General features: G+C 43.8%; 1 protein-coding gene across 1 annotated transcript in view; it reads left to right on the top strand.

The window, feature by feature from the left end:
- The first annotated feature begins 5,256 nt into the window (after positions 1-5,256).
- CEP41 (centrosomal protein 41) overlaps positions 5,257-21,139 on the top strand; it is a 48,075-nt gene continuing 32,192 nt past the window's right edge. The window contains exons 1-2 of the mRNA XM_047096903.1: positions 5,257-5,359; positions 19,117-19,180. Of these exons, the coding sequence (XP_046952859.1) occupies positions 5,327-5,359; positions 19,117-19,180 (97 nt within the window). The 5' untranslated portion in view covers positions 5,257-5,326. The remainder of the gene's footprint in view (positions 5,360-19,116; positions 19,181-21,139) is intronic.

Genomic DNA, 21,139 nt, shown 5'->3' with positions numbered 1-21,139 from the left:
GTAAACCCCAGGACAGAAGCAGAACATGGCCTGTGACAACTGAACGCCCTGGGGTGGGATCACAATGGGTAAAGGAAGTCTTGGATCTCCCCAGGAAGGGACATCAATATATCCCTTCGACCACAGCTAGGCGTCCTGTGAGCCTCTCAGAAGTGGCTACGGAATTGCATATGTGGGAATGCCAGCCCCATTATGTAAGGAACCAGGATGCCAAGATTCTGTTTCACCAGAAGACAGTGTAGCCAGTGGTGGTCCCAAAGAAATCCGGGGAGGTAGGTATTACTCCCCTGGGCAAGGGGCTGCAGGGATGGCTGGTGCCTCTGGGCCCAGGCCAAGCACTTGAAGTCTGGCCTAAGCTGAACACGGGCAAGGGTCAGCCCTCCACTCAGAGGCTGGTGTGCTACTCTCTTGGGGACATTCTACCACCAGGCAGAGTGACACTCCATTGTTACCGGAACTTCAAGGACTTTACCATAGGGTGGGGCCTGTGGATCTGCGGGTTCACTGCCGCGGGTTGCAGATCCATTTCTGGAGGAGAGAGAAAGCAGCCCAGGACTGGGCTGGATTGGGCAGAACTACGTCCTTAAGCACCTAGAAGTCCTATATTTAGGGAATAAAGATAAAGGAGGCCGAGGAAGGGAGCTAAGGCCCCTACCTGAGAAGCAAGGTCATGGGACATGTCTGAGGGGAGCCTGCTGGGCTCTGACCGGCAAACAAGGCTGAGACTGAGGGAGAGGGAGATGGAGAGTTGGGTGGCCCGAGGCTGGATTCAGGCTCCACGGATTCAGGCTGAAGATGGGTCCAAAGGGTTTTAGGCTCAGGAGAGCATCAGACCACAACACCCAAATGCCCAAGTAGTTCCCCAGGAAGGGAGGCTGAGGGGGAAGAGTGCTTGGATCGAGCACAGCAGCACCTAGCACGTGAACTACTCCTCAACGGCCACCCTTAACCTGTCTGGGGCTCCCACCAACTCCGTAGAGACTGAAAGCTTTCTGGAACACCTACGGGGTTAAAAAAGAAGACATCACACAACTGGAAGTTCACAAGAGCACTTCTAACCTTCATGAAAAATAAGATTAATCAGTGCGAGTAGGAACTTTTAAAGAAAAGAATCAGAACTTCTTCTCTTGCAAACAAAGCTTGAACCTCTTAGCAATCACGACTCTGATTGCAAGGCTCTTGCTCAAGTGCCTGGAGGGTCTTTTACTGCCAAGAACGACAGAGCAGCAGCATTTCAGAAAGCAGAATTACGCAGAATTCAGCTCGGGTCTAAGTCGGCCCAGACAAAGGCCATAGACCATTTTCTGGCTGAAATCAGAATCAGGCTTTTTGTTCCTTAGAAGGAAAAGGCTTTTATTAAAGTATAAAGGTAACTCATAGTCATTGGAAGAAAATCTGCAAAATACACAGAAGTGTAAAGAATTTTTAAAATCCACGTTTCATAACCCAGAGATTGCTTACATTAAAAAATGGTTTCCGGGGCGCCTGGGTGGCTCAGTCGGTTGAGCGTCCGACTTCAGCCAGGTCACGATCTCGCGGTTCGTGGGTTCGAGCCCCGCGTCCGGCGCTGTGCTGACCGCTTGGAGCCTGGAGTCTGTCTTCAGATTCCGTGTCTCCCTCTCTCTGCCCCTTCCCCGCTCATGCTCTGTCTCTCTCTGTCTCTCAAAAGTGAATAAAAACGTTCAAACGAATTAAAAAAAGATTTTTTTTCAGTTTTTTTTCCTGTGGGTACCCTGTATGATTCTCCACACGAATCAGGATTCTTTCTGTTAAGTAAAAAACTGTTTCCAGCTCTTCTTTGTTACTATATCAGGAACAGTTCTTTTGTTACTGTTTTTTTTTGTTTTGTTTTGTTTTGTTTTGTTTTGTTTTTTATAGATTTTTTTTTCAACGTTTATTTATTTTGGGGACAGAGAGAGACAGAGCATTAACGGGGGAGGGGCAGAGAGAGAGGGAGACACAGAATCGGAAACAGGCTCCAGGCTCTGAGCCATCAGCCCAGAGCCTGACGCGGGGCTCGAACTCACGGACCGCGAGATCGTGACCTGGCTGAAGTCGGACGCCCAACCGACTGAGCCACCCAGGCGCCCCGTTTTGTTACTGTTTTGAACAGAAAAAGTTCCTATATCAGGAACAGTTCTCCATTGCCTTAATTATTCCTTGAAACATCCTTTTTAATGGCTCCATAGTATTACTTTTCAGGGATATGGCATCACTTATTTTGATCATTTTTTAGCTGACGATCAGTTGTTTCCATTTTCATCACTTTACGTAAGATTCCAGTAAATATCTGTGGGTATAATCTTTGTGTATCTGCTTCTTTTCTTAGAAGAAAGTCTTAGACTATGAAGATCTGAGGGCTTCATGATACCCACTCTCAAGTTACTTTTCAACACGGCCACACTTCTTTTTTTTTTTTTTTTTTTTAACGTTTATTTATCTTTGAGAGACAGAGTATGAGCGGGGGAGGAGCAGAGAGAGAGGGAGACACAGAATCCGAAGCGGGCTCCGGGCTCCGAGCTGTCAGCACAGCACCCGACAGGGGGCTCGAACCCACAAACCGCGAGATCATGACCTGAGCCGAAGTCGGACGCTCAACCGACTGAGCCACCCAGGCGCCCCTGGTCACCCTTCCTTATAGTCACACTCACAATGTATGAGCGTGCTCGTTTCATGAAACATTAGCCAGCACTGGGCATTATTGTTTACAAAACAGAGAAAACAAACACTTTTGTCCATTTGTTACTTGAAAAATGAGGTCCAGCTACACAGTTTTGTATTTCTTTCATTATTAATTGGGTATTTCTTCCTATGTTTATTAAATGCTTTTCTTCTATGAATTATCTTGTTTTGACATTTACCTATTTTTCACATTAGCAGTAAGCACCTTGTTGAATTATGATGCAGTTTTGCTCTGTGTCCAAAAGGCATCCTGAAAGGAAATTTATGGTGTTAAACGCTTTTTGATTTATAGTTTTAAGCTTTCTAAGGATTCCACTGAGACAAAATGAGAAGTTCCTCCACGGCGGAGCCTCTCATGGTGTGGCCCATGGACTCTGCACCAGAATCAAGGAGTAGGAGTGGGGAAACATGTATTAAATTACAAAATCCTAGGGGCGCCTGGGAGGCTTACTTGGTTAAGCGTCCAACTTCAGCTCAGGTCATGATCTTGCAGTTCATGAACTTGAGCCCTGCGCTGGGCTCTGTGCTGCCAGAACGGAGCCTGCGGCCTGCTTCAGATTCTGTCTCCCTCTCTCTGCTCCTCCCCGGCTTGCATTTTCTCACCTCTCTTTAAAAAAATGAAGAACATTAAAAAAAATTCTTTTTTAGCTACAAAATCCTAAACCCTCACCCTAAACACTGGCATCTCTGATGGCTGGACCCAAGACCCCACATTCTACACTCTCTCTGCAGGCTTAATAAGGCAGCCCCAATGGGACAACCAAAATGAGTCCCGAGGCAAATAAACCTGATATTCCCATACCCTCTGGGAAAAAAGGAAGATGACCAGAAAAGTGAGCCCAAACACCGAAGAACGGAAGGTGAGCTTCCAACTCCAAAAAGGCTGTTCTGTTCTTTTGATTTACTGACCTCCACTGCTCTTTAACTTGATTAATGCATTATCACTCATCTGTTCAGTCCCCCAAGTTGGAAAAATTATAGCCACCCTTGATGCCTTCCCATCCTTTGCACTCATTACTTCCCACATATATAATAGCCGTTCGTGTGACCCACAAAGGCCTTTAAAACTCTTTTCCTCTCTTTCTTACCACCTTTTAGTTTCATCCCTTATCATCACTCTCTTTTCTTTCTTCTCTTTATCCTACCCATAATCCCCATCATCACCGCACCTCCACACGGCACTGGCAAACATTCATTCTAAGTAGCAACGTGTCCAGAAGCCTCTGCATACTAAGATATCCTCTCCACTGTCCCCTTCCCATTTTTTTTTTTTTTTTTTTTTTTTGCAGCCTCTAAACTCTTCCTTATTCTAGTGGAGAAGTGAGAAACTGGGGATTTTAGAGGGGTTAAAAGACTGGAGAACACTAGGAAAGTTCAGACACACTCAGTAGACAGGAATGGGCAAGAGACAGCTGTGGCCAGCTTAAGATCCTGGAGGTCAAGCAGCCATAAGTGACTACACGATTTAAGGTGCGGCCTTAAGGGTGCAACGCTGAAGTGTCTGAGAGGACAAGGGCACGTGAGGCCATGTGGCCGAATGGGTCATCTGCACAGACCCTGAAGGAGCTCAGCTGTATGCTATTATGCACAAGCAGAGGCAGCCGGTGAACATGAGCAGTTCAGAGTAACCTTTCTCCATTCCTGGAAAAACAACTTCGAGCAAAGGACAAAGGGTTACTGTGTTGTTCTCCCATGTAAAAGTAAATAGTAATTTTGATGGATTTGGTGGGACATTTTGGAGCCAAAGTCAAACTGTGTGTGTGATTGTTTTGTAAAGGTGGCTGGGACTTAATTTTCAGATCTGGAATAAGAACAGGTGGCAGCTGATGGCAGGAGTCACAATGGTTTCCATGACAACGGGATTGGTTCTTAGTCATCCTCCCATCCTCCACGCAACCTACTGGAGCTTTTCTCATAAGGTGCTTATTAAATATTTGTTAAGTGAATGATGAATCACAGAATGGTGTGTGCGCTTTGCAATTAAAGCTGCCATTCTCTAGCTAGCTAAAGCGCTTTTAAGGCAACAATAATTACTGTATTGACGCATGATATTTCGCATGATTTGCATATTAACCTAACCTGGAAATAAGAAACTACACGTTCTCCAATTCCTGAGGAACAGCCCTGTCTCATATCTTTTCCCTATTGTAGAAGTAGCCCAGATGTTTGCTTAAGATGGCCTTAGGAGGGGAGAGTGCCCATGCCATGTATGTGCTTGCACATTAGCTCCTTGTTTCCCCCCAAAGCCCCCTTAACCAATTCCTGCTCTGGGGCCCCTCCCCCTCCCCTCCCCCCCCCTCCCCCGGGCTCCGCATAGCCGCTCACGCGCAGGCGCCAGCCTGCCCCTCCCCCCACGCCCCTCTTCCCGCTCTCAGGCAGCAGCCTGCCGGGCCTTGCCCAGAGCACAAAAGGCCTCTGCAGCCGGCGTCCCCCCGTTGCCCCTGGCAACCATTGAGCGGCGTCTCGCTTCCCCCTTGACCCTGGAAAGAGAGAGTAAACAGAGCCTCCATTGGCTAGCCGGGGCAGGGAAGCCAATCGGAGTAGAGGTTGTAAGGAGGCGGCCGAGAGAGGTGGTCGGGGTAGGAAGTTAGGGTTAGAGGCTACCGGCGAGGCTAGAATCCCGGCGTGGTCGGTTGGAGCAGATATGTCTGTCCGGAGGCACATTGGGAATCCCGAGGTGAGGGTCAGGTCTCGATCGGAGAGCCGGAGGGGGCGGGCGCACCGGAAAAGGCTCCACGTGGGCCGGGAAGAGCAGCTAGCGACTTCCGTCGGCCGGAAGGCGGCCGCCGTGAGGAGGGGTCTGGAGAGCGGAGGGAGGCGGGGCGGGCCTGGGGGATTGCGAGCCAAGTCCGGCATCAGGTGGTGAGAGACCACCCTCCCGAACGTTCGCTGTACCCCGCCATTTGTCGCCCAGAGAAGCGAAGTGCCCGAAGACACAGCCCCTTCCCTCAAAGGGCTTACAGTCTAGGTGTGGCAGTTCCACAATATAACGAACATGCAGATGAACGCCCTGAACCCTAAAAGGAGCAAAGTCAAAAGGAGCCATCGTTTCTGATTCTGGGGATACAGGATGAGCAGGAACAAGCAGATCAAGCCATGTGTAAAGGAAGCAAACTATGACGTTAGTTTACCCTCTTCCCGATGGGACCTTTTACTTTCTTGTCTGTTGCACCCCTGGTACCCTGCTGCATTTGTGCGCATTTAATTTCAACAAATGTTTATGGGACTCGTACACTGCCGTGGGTGCTAGAAATACAGAGAGTAAGACAAGGCATTTGTCCTTTAGTAAGTGCAGCCTAGTGAGGGAGACTTGTAAACAGAATTTGAGTACAGTGTGGTTTGGGAACAAGTTAAAAGAGCGCAGAGGAAAGATTGGGCTCACTTAAGGAAGTGAGAGAAGGTCCTGGAGACGGTATGAAATGGCAAGGTGATGAGCCAGGTGAGGGAGCGTCCCAGATAGAATAGCAAAAGCAAAGATGAGGAGGTGTGAAACGGGGGGAGTGGACAGTTCCCTGTAGAGAAGCAGGAGGAAATTCTGGAAGGGCCCCCTGTGCCTCGTTAAAGTCCTTGGCCTTTATACGGAACAGGAGTCGCAATTCATTTCATTTCGCGGTGGATATCTGTGAGCTAGGTTGAGAAAGTTGTGAGGCTAAGTTTGGGCTCTGCAGGAGAATGCCAGGATCGAATATAATCTCTACCACGGAGGCGAGGGAGGTAGGTGTGGAGACCGGCAGTTTGCCACATCCTTATCTTGCTTGCTGGTCTGAATTGGAGAAACTTTTGAGAAGTTGTAAGTTAACTGGGTGATGTGGTCAGATTTGCATTTTAGGCCGATGGCTATAGCTGCTTTGTGGAGAAAGGATTTGAGGAGGCCAGGACTGGAGATAGGCAGATTAGTTAGGTGGTATTTATGATACAGACTTAAAGTAAGGCCATCGAACTAGGGACAGAAATGAAAAATATTTAGGGAATTAAGTCGTTAAGACTTCATGCTTAGCTTTGAGAAATGAGAGTGGAATGGATGACTTAGTTTCCCAGCTGGGGCTACCTAGAGGAGTGTAGGGGAGAGAAGCACGGATGCCCTGTGTGGTCATACATTTGTGTCCTAGAGGAAGATGTCCAATTTCCTTGTTTTAGTGGAACACAATTTCCAGTAGTTTCTTGAAAAAGAGTGCATGCGGAATAAATATTTTTTATTTCTGTCTAAAATGTTACGCATGTCTGAAAATGTTGTTATTCTGCCTTCACATTTACCTGCCTGCAAGTTTGGTTGAGTATAAAATTCTTGGTGGGAGACCATCAGCGTTTTGAAAACATTACATTGTGGTCTTCTAGCATCCAGTGTTGGCTGTGGAGAAGTCCAAAGCCACGTGTTCCTTTGTATGTGACTTGATTTTTTCCTTTCTGGAAGCTTGTAGAATCTTCTCTGTGTTTCCAGTGTTAGGTCTCACAAAGATATGCCTTGCTATGGGTCTGTTTTCACTCATTTTGGTGGGAACCAGAAATTCATGTCTATTCTGTAAAATTTTGTTGAATTATTTTGTTGTTGACTTCTCCTTCCCACTTTCTCCATTCTCTCTTGCTTGAATTCATTATTCTCATGTTGCTTCTGTAAGACTGATTCTCTAAGTTGCTTAAGTTTTATTTCCTGTTTTCCACTTCTTGGTCTTTTTCCTCTTTTGGAGATTGTTTATTTAACTTTATCTTGTAATCCTTCTATTTAATTTCTGCCATCATGTTTTTAATTCTTAAGAGCTCTGTTTTGGACTCTGATGTGTCCTTATAAAAGACTTTATTGTGAGGTGCCTGGGTGGCTCAGTTGGTTTAGCATCCGACTCATGATTTTGGCTCAGGTCACGATCTCACGGTTTGTGGGTTCAAGCCCCGTGTTGGACTCTTCGCTGTCAGTGCAGAGCCTACTTTAGATCCTCTGTCTCCCTATCTCTCTGTCCCTCCTCTGCTCCCTGGTCGTTCATGCATGTGCGTGTGCTCTCTCTCTCTCTCACTCTCAAAAATAAACACTAGGGGCGCCTGGGTGGCGCAGTCGGTTAAGCGTCTGACTTCAGCCAGGTCACGATCTCGCGGTCCGGGAGTTCGAGCCCCGCGTCAGGCTCTGGGCTGATGGCTCAGAGCCTGGAGCCTGTTTCCGATTCTGTGTCTCCCTCTCTCTCTGCCCCTCCCCCGTTCATGCTCTGTCTCTCTCTGTCCCAAAGGTAAATAAACGTTGAAAAAAAAATTAAAAAAAAAAAAAATAAACACTAAAAAAAAAAATTAATAAAATCTGAAAAAAAAAACCTTTTTATTTTGAAATAACTATAGGTTCACAGGAAGTTGCAAAAACAGTACAGTCCCATGTACTTTTACCCACTGTGCCCCACTGATGATATTTTATGTAAGTATAGTATACTATCAAAGCCATAAAATTGATGGTTATATAATACATGTATAGTTCTAGGCTAGGCTGTTTTTTCACTTGTGTAGGTTTAATCCAGATTTGCACAGGTTTATATTTGTAATCAAAATACAGAACTATTCTATCACCACAGGTATCTCCCTCGTTCTATCCCTTCCTAGTCCCATCCACTTTCCTCCTCCTCATCCTAACTGCTGGCAATCACTAATGTGTCCTCCATTTCTGTAATTTTGTTATTTGAGAATGTTCCATAAGTGGGATCACACCATATGTGACCTTTTGAGATTGGCTTTTTTTCAGTCAGACTAATGTCCTTGAGACACATCCAAGTTGTGGCTTATGGCAATAGTTCCTTTTTGTTGCTGGTTAGGATTCTGGGGCATGGATGTATAACGGTTTGTTTACCCATTCACTTATTATAGGATATTTTGCTTGTTTTCAGTTTGAGGCTATTATAAATAAAGAGACGAACTCTTGGGTACAGCTGTTTGTGTGGATGTTCATTTTCATTTCTCTGGGATAGAGGCCTGGGGGTGTAGTTGCTGGGTCGTATGTGAGCATATATCAGTTTTTTAGAAACTATTTTCCAGAGTGACTGTACCATTTTACATTCTCACCAGTGTATGAGAGATTCGGTTTTTGCACATTCTTGGCAACATCTGGTATTGTCGATATTTTTTATTTTAGTGGTTTTAATAGGTGCACTGTGACATCTCATAGTGGTCTCAATTTGCATTTCCCCAATGGATACTGAGGTTGAACATCTTACATTTTTCTCACGTGCTTATTTCCCATTTATATATCTTCTTCAACAAAATATCTGTTTTTGTCTTTTGCCTGATTTCTAATTGGATTTTTTTTTTTACTGTTGTTTTGTTTGTGTGTTTGTTTTTTAAGTTACTGTGTAAATGTTGATTATTGCCAAAGCAGTAATCATTACAGTTACATTTTCTTTCTTACCACTTTTTGTTTTTCCTGGAGTTTCTATCTGCCTTTATTTTATTCTGTACTATTTATAAGGTTTTGTAAATATGTAGGAAAATTTTCCTACATCACTATTTATACTTTTTTTCCAGTTATCTTTGCCAAAACTTTTGCTCTGCATTTGTGTCTGTGTGTGTGAGCACACACTTGTGTGTGTAAAGAGAGAGAATTTTATTTTGTGGTTTTGTTTTACCCAAATGTTATGACATTTGATATATGGCTTTTTGACTTGCTTTTTGCACTTAACAATAAGTCTTGGGGATCTTTCCATGTCAGACAAATACAGCCCAACTCAATTATTTTCTTTTAACGCTTACATGAGTACTTGGTATGGTTGTAGAGCTAAAGTTTTTAAAATTTTTTTAATTTGTCAAGTTTTCATTTTTTAGTAACAGCATTATGAGATATAATTCACCTATTTAAAGTATACAATTCAGTGGTTTTAATATATTCACAGAGTTGTGCAATCATCATTGATCAGAACATTTTCATTTCACCAAAAAGAAATCCTGTAACCTTTAACTATCACTCCCCAATTTTCCCGTTGTCTTCCCCATCCAGTCTTGACAATCACTAATCTTCTCCGTGTAGATCTGCCTATTGTCTACATTTCATATAAATGGAGTCATGCAAAATGCCTTTTGTGACTGGTTTCTTTCACTTAGCATAATGTTTTAAAGGTTCATCCGTGTTATATCATGTATTAGTACTTCATTCCTTTTTATTACTGGATAATAGTCTTTGCGTAGACATACTTCTTTTATTCTTTTTGATAGACATTTGGGTTGTTTTTACTTTTGGAGCTATTATGAATGATGTTACTATGAATATTCATGTACAAGTTTTTGTGTGGATATATGTTTTCATTTCTCTAATGATAGTTTTTTGAACTATTTTTTTCCCTGCATAGTGTATTTCCTCCCTATTGCAATTCTTCTTTTTGGTTTGTTGGAGATGTTTGTACTAGTCAACTCAGGCCACCATAACAAAATGTCACAGACTGGGTTGCTTAAACAACAGAAATTTACTTCTGGCAGTTTTGGAGTGCTGGGAAGTTCAGGATCAAGGTGCTGGCCAGTTTAGTTTCTGGTGAGAGGTCTCTCCTGCCTTGTAGATGACTGCCTTCTCACTGTGTTCACTAGATTTCTTTCTGTGTGCCCTGTGCAGAGGGGAGAGAGCTCTTTTGGTGTCTTTGTTTATAAGGACACTAATCCTATTACACTTGTGCCCCACCCTTATGACCTCATTTAGCCTTAATTACCTCCAAAAGGCCCCGTCTCCAAATACAGTTACATTGGGGATTAGGGCTTCAATATAACCCCCAAACATAAATTAATAATTTAGAATTAAAAGAAGCCTGAGAACATTGCGATGAATTTGGGGGTGTGGGGGGGGGGGAGACACAATTCACTTCACAGCAATGTTCTCAGGCTTCTTTAATTTAATACATAATTTAATAAATAATCCTAAATTATTAATTTATGTTTTGAGAAGGAAACTTAAACAGGTGATTTGAATCTGTATATTTGAGAGGGACTTGCTGATGGTGAGCCTAACTACAGGAAGATCTCACTGGGCCATGATTTGGGGAACTATCCTCCCAAATCTGTAGGTTCAGCTCTTTCCTCTTAGGCTGGTTATTTTGCTCAGAGAATTCCTCCAGTCTCCTGAAAATAAAAGCCTAACTGAATTCCTGGAGGAATTAGAGCTAGGAGCTAAATTTCAACATTAGTATGCATCATTCACTTAATGCCCCTATTTTCAGTAATGATATCTCTGCCTTTCTCTGTCTGGATACCTCCCAGTCCAGAAACTCTTTTCAGGGAATAAATCTATAGAGATCTGCCATGGTGGAGGAGGGGAGGTCACTCAGGGGCACACAGGGGACAGGGATTTGGAGATCCAGTTGTTTTTCAACCAGCCTTCAAATAATCTTCCTTATTTCAGCCCCTCCTTTTACTCCCCACTTCTGGAGGTGCCTGGAGCTGTCACTTCCTAAGCCTTTTAAGAATTGTTCTTGGCCTTCCCTTTGATTTTCTTGAATCAGTCAAGTCATTTTCCTTTGGTGATCTGCTTTCTAGACTTCAAAAATCTATTGCTGTACCTTCTCCCACTCTCTCTGGTTTTTTGAGCTTTATGTCCTTAAAATAGAAGACAAAATTGAGGTTTTGGAAGGAAGTGAAATTAAAGGCCTGTGTTCAATATGCTATCTTCATTCAGTAGATCATGATCTGTAATTATTTTATTTGTAATCTGTAATTATTTATTTGTTTATTTCTGGCATACTTACAAGAACATAAACTTGTATGCATTGTCGCACTGCCTGGCATGCAAATAAACATTTGTTGAATGAGTACATGAATATATGGCTGAGCTGGGAGGAGAAGTCAGGCTACAGTTCCCTGTTTGGATATCAGAAGCATACAAATGGAATTCAACCTAAGTGTTTGGCCCACAGAGAAGCTATAGATTGAGAAGATGGAATCCTGGCGAACATGGTGCTTAAATGGCTGACAGAAATGATCTATGTGTCATCGGAGAATCAGGGGAGAGAGGTATCACTGAAGCCAAGGGAGTGGAAACTGAAGAAGGTAGGGCTGTATAGCAGTGTCAAATGGTACAGAAAGGTCAAGTGAGTTAAAGAATGAAAAGGAGCCATTTTTCAGCAATTAGGGAATCTCTGATGTTGGCCAGCTGCCATAGGAACCATAGTAGAATAGTGGGGACGGTAGCCATGTTGCAGTGCAATAGATAGAGGAGTAAAGTGCAGATACCCAGTGTAGGGGTCCCCCCCCACCCCACCCAAGTTGCTTAGCTAGAAAGGAAGCGGGGGGGGGGGGAGGGTGTTCCAATTATATATCGGAATATATGTTCTGATTATAGATCGATTCCTCATGAATCACCCCATGTTTAGTGGCTTAAAATAATAGTCATTTTATTATGATCTCTTATGGTCCTGGAGGCTGACCAGGCTCGACTAGGCACTTCTCATTTGGGATCTCTTGTGGTTTTTCAGGCAGACAGAAGCTAGGGCTAGAGCTAACTTGAAGCTTCTTCAAGGCCATTGATACAGTCTGTTGTCTAGGCCCTCAGTTGGGGCTGTCAGCCATACTACCTACACATGGCCTTTTCCGTGTGGCTTGGCCTTTCTCACAACATGGTAGCTGGATTCCAAGAACAAATGTCCCAGGACAGGTAGGTGGAAGCTGTATTGCCTTTTAGGATCTAGCCTCAGAAGTCATAAGGCAGCACTTCCATCACACTCACTAGCCCATCCAGATTCCAGTGGGGCTGGGGATGGAGACTTTGGCCCCACCCCACCATGGGAGGAGTCTCAACATCACAGTGTAGGTGAGATGGGAAATTCTGTTGCAAACATCTTGAGAAATACAATCAGCCATAGGCAGTAGCTGCTGGCAAAGTAGGGGCTGCTGCATGTGCATACAGGGTCCGGGTTAGTGTTTGAGATCAGTAGAATTGGGCCAGATCAAAACTCCCGTTTAAAAAAAAAAAAAAGCTCTTTAAAAGACCTATGTTAAGTGTGAGATTGCCTTAAATGAGGCTCTTTTCAAGATTGAATTCATTTCCTTCATTTGATGGACCTCCTGTCTATACAAAGGAGATAAATAGGGAAATTCTGAACAAAATGTATAATGGTATTTTCAAAAATCCTTTAAAGGCAAATCTTATTACATATGTTGCCATTGAAATACAACCAACCTTGTGATTTCCCTTTTGAGAGAGGTAGGAAGTCAAAAAAGCTCATTCGTGTTTGAATGATTTGAGATTCGGACAATGCCACTCGTTTTCTAGTGATTTTCCTTCAGAAAAATCCCACTGTTGATTCTCATACTTCTCCCTTCCTCTCCAACATCCATGGATTCATAAATTGTGTGTTAGTAATCTGCGAAAATACTCTTGCAATTATGTGGCTCACAGCTCAGTATTTTTGGTACCTTCCATTGTCTTCAGGGCCTACTCCAGGCCCTTCGTCTACATTCAGGGTTCTCTACTTGGAGCCTGCTGCCTGTCCATGTCCCACCATACAGCACAGGATTTCATATACCCCTGGTTCTTAATCCCTTTTAGGTCACAAATCTCTTTGCAAATTTGGTGAAAACGAGGACCCCCTTCCCCATAAAAATGCACACACACAAAATTTTGCGTAGTTTCACAGGACTCGTGGACTATCCAAAATCCATCAGAGGATCTGATTTTCAGAACCCTGGAATGAATGTGGAAGAGTGGAGGCTCTGGAGCCAGACGACCCAGTTTCGATCCAGGTTCCATCCTTCTCACCCGCTGAGTAACCTCGAGCGGTCACTCCACTTTGTGCCCGTTTTCCTACTATGTATGATGAAGATAATGCTGGTATCTACTTCACAGGCTGTTGTGAGGATTAAATGAGATAATGTAGGTAAAATGCTTAGTCGAGTGCCTGACAACATGGTTAAGTGTTCAATAAATGTTAGCATCGGCTGCCTTCATTACGGTTGTTGTACCTTCTTTCGCAAATCGAAAACATGCTGTTCTTTACACTTGCTTTTAAAGTGGCTTTGCTGTTAGAATTGCCTCCACTCAGAATGCTTTTCCCACCTGTTTCCTCTCTCATCGTATCCATAGAAGTTCAACCCTTGAGACACAGCTCCAGTGCCATTTCTCCCTCAAAGTCTCCCACATCCCCCAGCCGTGTGTGAGTGCTCCCTTTGCCTCAGACTCCCAGGGCCGTCGCGTGGTGCTGACACGCATGCTGTGTGTTGCTCAGGTGTGAGAACCATCTCCATCCATTAGGCAGTCCTGACTGCTCTTGCTGGTGCGAGGCCTCACAGCAGGTGCAGAGATCTGGAAGGTAGAGCCATGTCCCAAGTGCCGGAAGCAAGGAGTAATCATGATTAGTACAAAGAGCCGTGACAGTCCAGGTAGGGAATAGATGTCCATCTGACTGGGGCCTTCAGAGGAGTCTTCTTGGAAGACATGTTTGTGCTGGGTCTTGAAAGCAGAGTGGAAGTGAAGTAGCTGGGGAGGCATGGCCACACGGGGAGGACGTTATCTTTGGACCTTTCTAGAGATGTAAGCCCTCAAAGAGTCTTTGACATTTTTGATTGCTCTCCAAGAGCCCCTGATCATATCACAACCATGAACTTTCTTAGCTTCCTCCCTCCTCCCGAGGAACTTCATTGTGATCGCCTATCTGGTATCTTTATCTTGAATACATAGCCAGTATCCAGAGCTGAGCCTTCTGCCTGGGCTCCGGGCCTCATCCTCTCCCACTCCGTCATTTCCATACCTTCTTGCTCCATTTCCAGCTTCTATTATCTAGCCTCTAAACATCCTCACATCTCTCCTTTCTTCCAAAACAAAACAAATCAACAACAAAAACTTATTCCTTAGCAACTCTCAAGGGGGAAAAAAAAAGGCCATCTGGCTACTATCCTGTGCTTTCCTCCCTCCCCATCTCATACAACCCGCAGTTTTGCTTCTGCTTCTGTCAATTTACTGTAACCTCATCCACCAGGGCCGTCAACAACGTTCTGGTTTGTTCAATCCACATTTACTTTGTTAGTCTCTTACTTGGCCTTCATTCTTGCTCACTTGTTCGTGTTTGACCTCTTGTTCTCGGACTTGACAGCATTGATCACTGTTGACCACTCCCTTCTTCCCGAAACTCTTCTTTAATTTTCATGACCCACTTTCTTCTGGCCTCTCGTGAGCCTCAAACATGGTGCTTTTCTCTACCAGACCTTAAGTGCTGGGCTATTTCATCTTAAACGGTCCCTGATGGTGATTTTGTCCATTCCTATGGCTTCCCCTGCTGCCTTTATGCTGACAATCACCAAACCTTCCTTCTGCAACCCCAGACCTCCTGATCTCCAGACCCAAATAGCCAGCTCACCATTTCCGTCTTGGATAACCCACAGATACGTCACACTGAACATGCCTCAACATGAAAAACCTCCTGTTTTTCAATGTATGCTTCCTCCTTAATTCCCTTTTTTGGAGAATGGTAACACTGTCCTCACCCTGTTATACCAGTCAGTTTTCAATCTTACTGATTTTACATCTTGAAGCTGTCTCCTCTTCCTCATCTCTTCTGCCACTTTCTTAGCATCATAGATCTTCTTAGCACACCTACCTCTTAATTGATCTTTGTGCCTCCAGCCTTGACTATGATCCCATTAGCTCTCCAGAATGCTGCCAGAATGAGCTTTCTAAAACGGAAATATAATCCCATCACTTCTTCTTACTTTCTTCAGTAACTCCCCAATCGTCTACACTAAGGTTTCTCAACTTTAGCACTATTGACATTTTGGGCCAGCTAATTCTTTGCTGTGGGGGACTGTCATCGTAGGGTGTTTCGCAGCATCTCTGGCTTCTACTCACTGGATACCAGTAGCAGCCCCACCACAGCCACCACCCACCCAAAAGGTGTTCAGACATTGACTGTTGTCCCCGGGAGCAGGGGGGCAGCAAAATTGCCCATTTAAGGATAGTCATCTACAGGAAAAAAAATCCAGGTTCCTTAGCATGGGTGGATACAAGGCCCTTTATGAACGCCACCCCCCCCCCACCCGCTTCTTCAGTCTCATCTGACCCCATGTTGCCCCCTATGCTCCAGGTCTACCAGTTGCCAGAAACCCTACCTTCCACCTACCGCTCCTTTAGCTTGACTCATTTTCTTAGCCCTCAGATTTCAGCCTGGAAGTCATAGCTCAGGACACAGTTCTTGACTCTTTTAGTCACTTGTCTTTGTTCACTCTTTGTTCACTTGTCTTTCTTCCCAGCACCACTGAGAGCTGGAGGGCTCTGTGTGCTTAGCATGGCGGCTCGCTCCTAGTAGACACCCAGTAAATGTCTGCTGAAGGGTTGGTGCTCAATAAGGCTTTGTTGAATGAATGAATGAATGGTCCTTCTTGAAAGAACTTTTCTCAGCTCTTTCACTTTCCACCATTCCATCCTGTTTATGTAATTGGAAAAAAAAAAAAAAAAAGCCAGTTGGTCAGTAGGTCAAGAAACAGTCACCCCCAAAACAAGAATTTTAAGGAAAAAAGTATGAAAGTTCCATAAAATCTGTGATGGTCTCCTTAGAGTTTTACGTTGTGGTTGGCACTCGAAAGCCAGGAACGAGAAGTTGGACCAAATTGGGAAAATGGAAAAGAGACACTACATTTTTCTACTGCAGCATATGGATTTCTCATTAGTCTATGTAAGGGAAAACCGGGGGCGGGAGGGGCCCAGCGACTGCAGCTGTCCACACTCCCCCCCCCATCATTCTGCTGCCACCACACCTGGTCCCCAGAGACACCCTCACTTCTTAGCTATGTTGGCTTAGGTATGGACAAATCCCCTTGGTTCAGCAGAGACTAGCCTGGAGTTTTTCAAAAGACACTTTGCTAGGAAACTAGCAGAAAACAAAACAAAACAAAAGTAAAAACAGGAAATAGCATATAGAAATTATAAAAATACAGAGTACAGAAAAAAATGAAAAAAAAAAATCCCTTAGCCTAAGATAACTGAATTCTACTATTAGCTTTTCTTGACTCAATTTACCAGACACATGTTTTCCCTGGTTTTCTGGGTTGTTGTTTTTTTGATGTTTCGTTTTGTTTTGCTATGATATTGTCTTCTTCTGGGATATCTTGCCCTAAAGTTCCCCCTTTTAGTCTTTAAATATTTCCCTTCTCTCGCATAAGAATCTTCTCCGTCTTCATCTAGGAATTCCGGAGTTGGAATTGGTGTTAGAGTCAGTTTGTCTTAAAGACAGTAGATTACTGGTCAGATGGAAACGGGGGCTCTCCAGGCTTTCTCTAAGGATGAAAAAGCTTAGGGGTTCCACACACACATCTGAGGCCCAATGCTAAGCATTCAGAACAAAGGTTTTACTTCCCTAGAGTGAAATGAAAACCAGAGACAATGTCATGAGTTTTTTTTAATAACAATAAAAGACCATTCTTGGCAAAATTAGAAGTTGATAATTCTCTATGGGTGCCCCCAGTTCTTAGAAATTCTTCCTAGTCTCTGAAATTCAAAACTCTGGCCAACAGGACATGCTGTAGTTAACTGTGTTTTCAAGAGCATATGATAGGGGTTTTAAATTTTAGTTCTCCACCTGATTTTTTTTCTTTGGTCGGTAAAGCACACAACTCTTAATCTTGGGATCATGAGTTCAAGCCCCACACTGGGTGTAGAGATTACTTAAAAAAAATAAATATGTAAAAATAGTCTCAAGAAATAATAATAAAGTTTGGTGTTCCCTTCCAAGGAACCAGGTAGTTACTGTAATATACTTTGCATTCTAGATATTCATTTGTTGACTGCATCTCAATCAATGTGCCTACCACGTACTAGGTCCTGGGTGTGCACAGATATGAGTACGTCTTTGTCCCTGCCTCCAAGGGCATATAGAGAAGGGGGGGGGTGTGAACAATGGTACAGGGTACTCTGGGAGCCTGGGAGAGGAAATGCGCAACTCCACCTTGGACACCTTACAGAGGAAGTAAGGTTTTGCCCGAGGACAAGTCGAGGAAAGGCATTCTAGGCAGACATTTGCTAAGCCTGAGGATCTGAGGGAGTGCAGCAAATTAAGGGAGCACTCGGGCAACACTAACATGGGGTCATGTGTGAGAGTGGCAGAAGACGAAGCCAGAAAAGTATTAACCAGTTTTAATTTCATATTCCACAGCTACCTGTGACTGAACATACGATTTTCATACTTGTAGACCAGAAAAAAGCCTGAGTGAGAAAGCTAGATCTTTTTTTTTTTATGTTTATTTATTTATTTTGAGAGAGCGAGCAAGCGAGCAGGGGAGGTGCAGAGAGAGGGAGAGGGAGAGAATCCCAAGCAGGCTCCATGCTGTCAGCACAGAGCCTGATGTGGGGCCCGAACCCACAATCTGTGAGATCATGACCTGAGCGAAACCAAGAGTCAGATGCTTTACCTACTGAGCCACCCAGGCGTCCCAAGAAATCTAGATCTTGAAATGGCGATTCACTAGCCTTCCCTCGCTTGGATGGCTTTCGCAAATGCCAGTGAAACTTAATATGGGTAAAGGTCTTGTGCTTGGATTTAGAGGTCCGTCCCAGAGTACAGGACAAGGGAGACCTGACCTAGGCATTCTCTGATGACCACAAACTTACCCTGGGCCCATGATGAGCCTTAGTGGCCCCGAGAGCAGATGCCATCGCAATGCCATCTGTGGAGCCTCAGACTCCAGGCAAGCAGCAGGGGAGGACTGCCAAGCAGGGTCCCCGCCTAGTAGCATCTGGGCGCCGTGCTCAGGTCTGGGTCCAAAAGCTACTTTTTAGGGGAGATGTGGAGAAAATCTAAAGGGTGTGCAGAGGAGATGGCCTCATCATACCAAGAGTAAAACTAAAAAAGAAGGACCAGAGAGCTGCCTTTAGTTATTTGAACAGATTTCTTGAGGCGGGGGTGGAGGGTGTCTCGTTCAGGGTTGTGACAGTGGACTGGATGGAACTAAAGGGAGACTAGTTTGGGCTCAATGTCAGAAATAATTTTTACGAGGTTTTTTTTTTTTTTTCTTCCTAATTATATAGGGCCATGAGATTATTTTGACAAAAAATGAAAATATTTTGACGGAAACAAGATAACCATTCTCACCTATGGAAATGCTGTGGCGAAGAGTCCTAGATTGAATGGACAGTTGGACCTCTAGGGCTCTTTCCTTCTTTAAATTTGATAAAATTTGGGGTGCCTGGGTGGCTCAGTCGGTTAAGCATCCGACTCTTGGTTCGGCTTAGGTCACAATCTCACAGTTCATGAGTTCGAGCCCCACGTTGGGCTCTGGGCTGACGGTGCGGACTCTACTTGGAATTCACTCTCTCTCTCTCTCTCTCTCTCTCTCTCTCTGCCCCTCCTGTTTCTCTCTCTCTCAAAATAAATAAATAAATGTTTAAAAAATCATTAAATTTGGTGAAATTTTATCACCTGTTCTGTTTTTTAAGTATCTGACTCTTTCCCACCTTTGTCACCCTTATTTTTACATTAACCTGATTAATTTGTGAATTTTCTTATTTTTTAGTATCTAACCAAAAGAATACCACAAAACCCAAGGTATCAGCATATCAAGTCAAGACTGGATACTGGTGAGTAAATACTAGAAAATTAAAACTTTTTTTAAAAATCCAATAATTATTGATAAGAAGCAGGCTGTTACGCCCGATATCAGTCAAAGCGCAAAGTTTCTCATTGTCTTGCCCCATGTCCTTCTGGGCTCAGAATTTTTCTTTAAAACCTTCCCCCCCCCCCAGATCATCAGTAAAAATTTCCACTTACAGACCTTAGCTTGTGATAAATTGAGAAACTGATAAAAAACATTGTTCAATAAGTTAACAAGGCTGAAGCTAAATACCAGGGGGTCGGCCTCTGCTTTGGAACAACTTAAGTATATTCCTTCAAGCTAGGAGTGGTAGATAATATTTGTGAGCATGTGTTCAATTCAGTAGTCGCTGAGCGCCAACTACACGCAAAGTTATGGACCGTGGGACATAGATGAGTGCGACTTGTGACTTTTGCAATCAGAGAGCTTAGATTCAAGTGCAGGCAGACAGACCTGAGTGAGTCACTAAACTACTGGGCAAAATTCAATTAGTGCTTCAGGTAAAATGAAATGAAGAGTCGCATCGCTGCTTATTTCCATGCTCTTAACGTTTTTCAGTGGCACGATGCAGACCACTGCTTAGGTCCCTAGTGGATTTGCAGTCTTGTGAGATTTTGGTTTCTTAATTGTTTTGTTTTCCAATCCTTTAACGTCTACTATGGACAATCTGTTCTAGTAAGATGGTTTTGCTGGTGGATTGGGGCCCCACATGGCTTGGGCAGTGCTGAATTTGCTGTCAGTAACCTGAGGACAACTGAAGAAATATAGATGAGCTACCGACTTGGTTTAAAGTTCATTCATTTTGTCTTTCCCTTTCACCAGTCTCCTTCAAAATTACTGTCTTCCATTATGCAGGTTTCCCCATATAAAATAGACTTTCAGTTGAATGTTCTAAATGAACCACATTTGCAGATACTATTTCTTGGGACCTTTCTTTCAAACATTTCCAGGCTGTACAGATACTTATCCTTGCAAATATCCTGTTTGACAGGAGGTAGAAACTTTTAGCTCCATTTTTGAGGAGGAGGAAATTGAGGCACGGAGATGATGTGATTTGCTTAAAATTGAGGCACGGAGATGATGTGATTTGCTTAATGTTCAATAAAGGAGACAGAACTAGGATTGGAATGCAGGGTGAGGAAGTCGATGGCACACCAGGGGATCTGGTGTGAAGTCCTGGCCACTGTCCCTTAGGCCAGCTGTCCCACCTCCCCCCCCCCCAGCCTCATTCCTTCTACTTCAACTCCTTCAACTCCTCCGTGTCTTCCTGTCTCCCCTTTAGCTGCAGCTGTGACCCACCCTTCTGGAATAAGCTACTCTGTGAAGGACGCCATATTTTTTCTGAGGAGTCCAAACAATATTTCAAAGACAGCTATAAAGGAATGCATTTCTTTTGGACCCTTCTTAAAATTAAAGGTGTTAAGACCTGAGGTTTACCTCAGATACACAGATTGGTCTGTATCTTTGGGTTTTTTTCTCCTGGAAATTGACAGAAATGAAAACCCATTTCTTTCCCTTCAACTCCCCAAGTCATAACCAAAATTTGACCTAATAGTAGTACCTGATAGTAATTTCAGTTTTTTTTGAAACTGAGAGACTCAAGTCTGCTTTTTATAATACATAGTAATTGCCTGTATCGTTTTATATCATCGGGTTTTTAAAGTAGTGTTTTTGCTAATTAAACCTTTTATTTTGAAGCGATTATGGATTCAGATGGAATTTTAAGAAATAATACAGAGAGATTCCATGTACCCTTAACCCAGTTTCCCATAGTAACATCTTACAGAAACTATCCTGCAGTATCACAACCCTGATACTGACATTGATACATACAAGTCTAGATACAGAACATTTCCTTCACCACGAGGGTCCCTCTTGTTGCCCTTTTAAAGGCTTCGCCACCCACTTTCTACCCTCAGTCCCTCCTTAACCCCTGATAACCACA

Source organism: Lynx rufus, unplaced genomic scaffold, assembly GCF_022079265.1.
Source record: "Lynx rufus isolate CCGP_SWC_20201006 ecotype Redwood Valley unplaced genomic scaffold, mLynRuf1.p SCAF_4, whole genome shotgun sequence".
NCBI lineage: Eukaryota > Metazoa > Chordata > Mammalia > Carnivora > Felidae > Lynx > Lynx rufus.
Note: the sequence above shows the minus strand (reverse complement) of the source record. Positions and strands in the feature narration are given on the sequence as shown.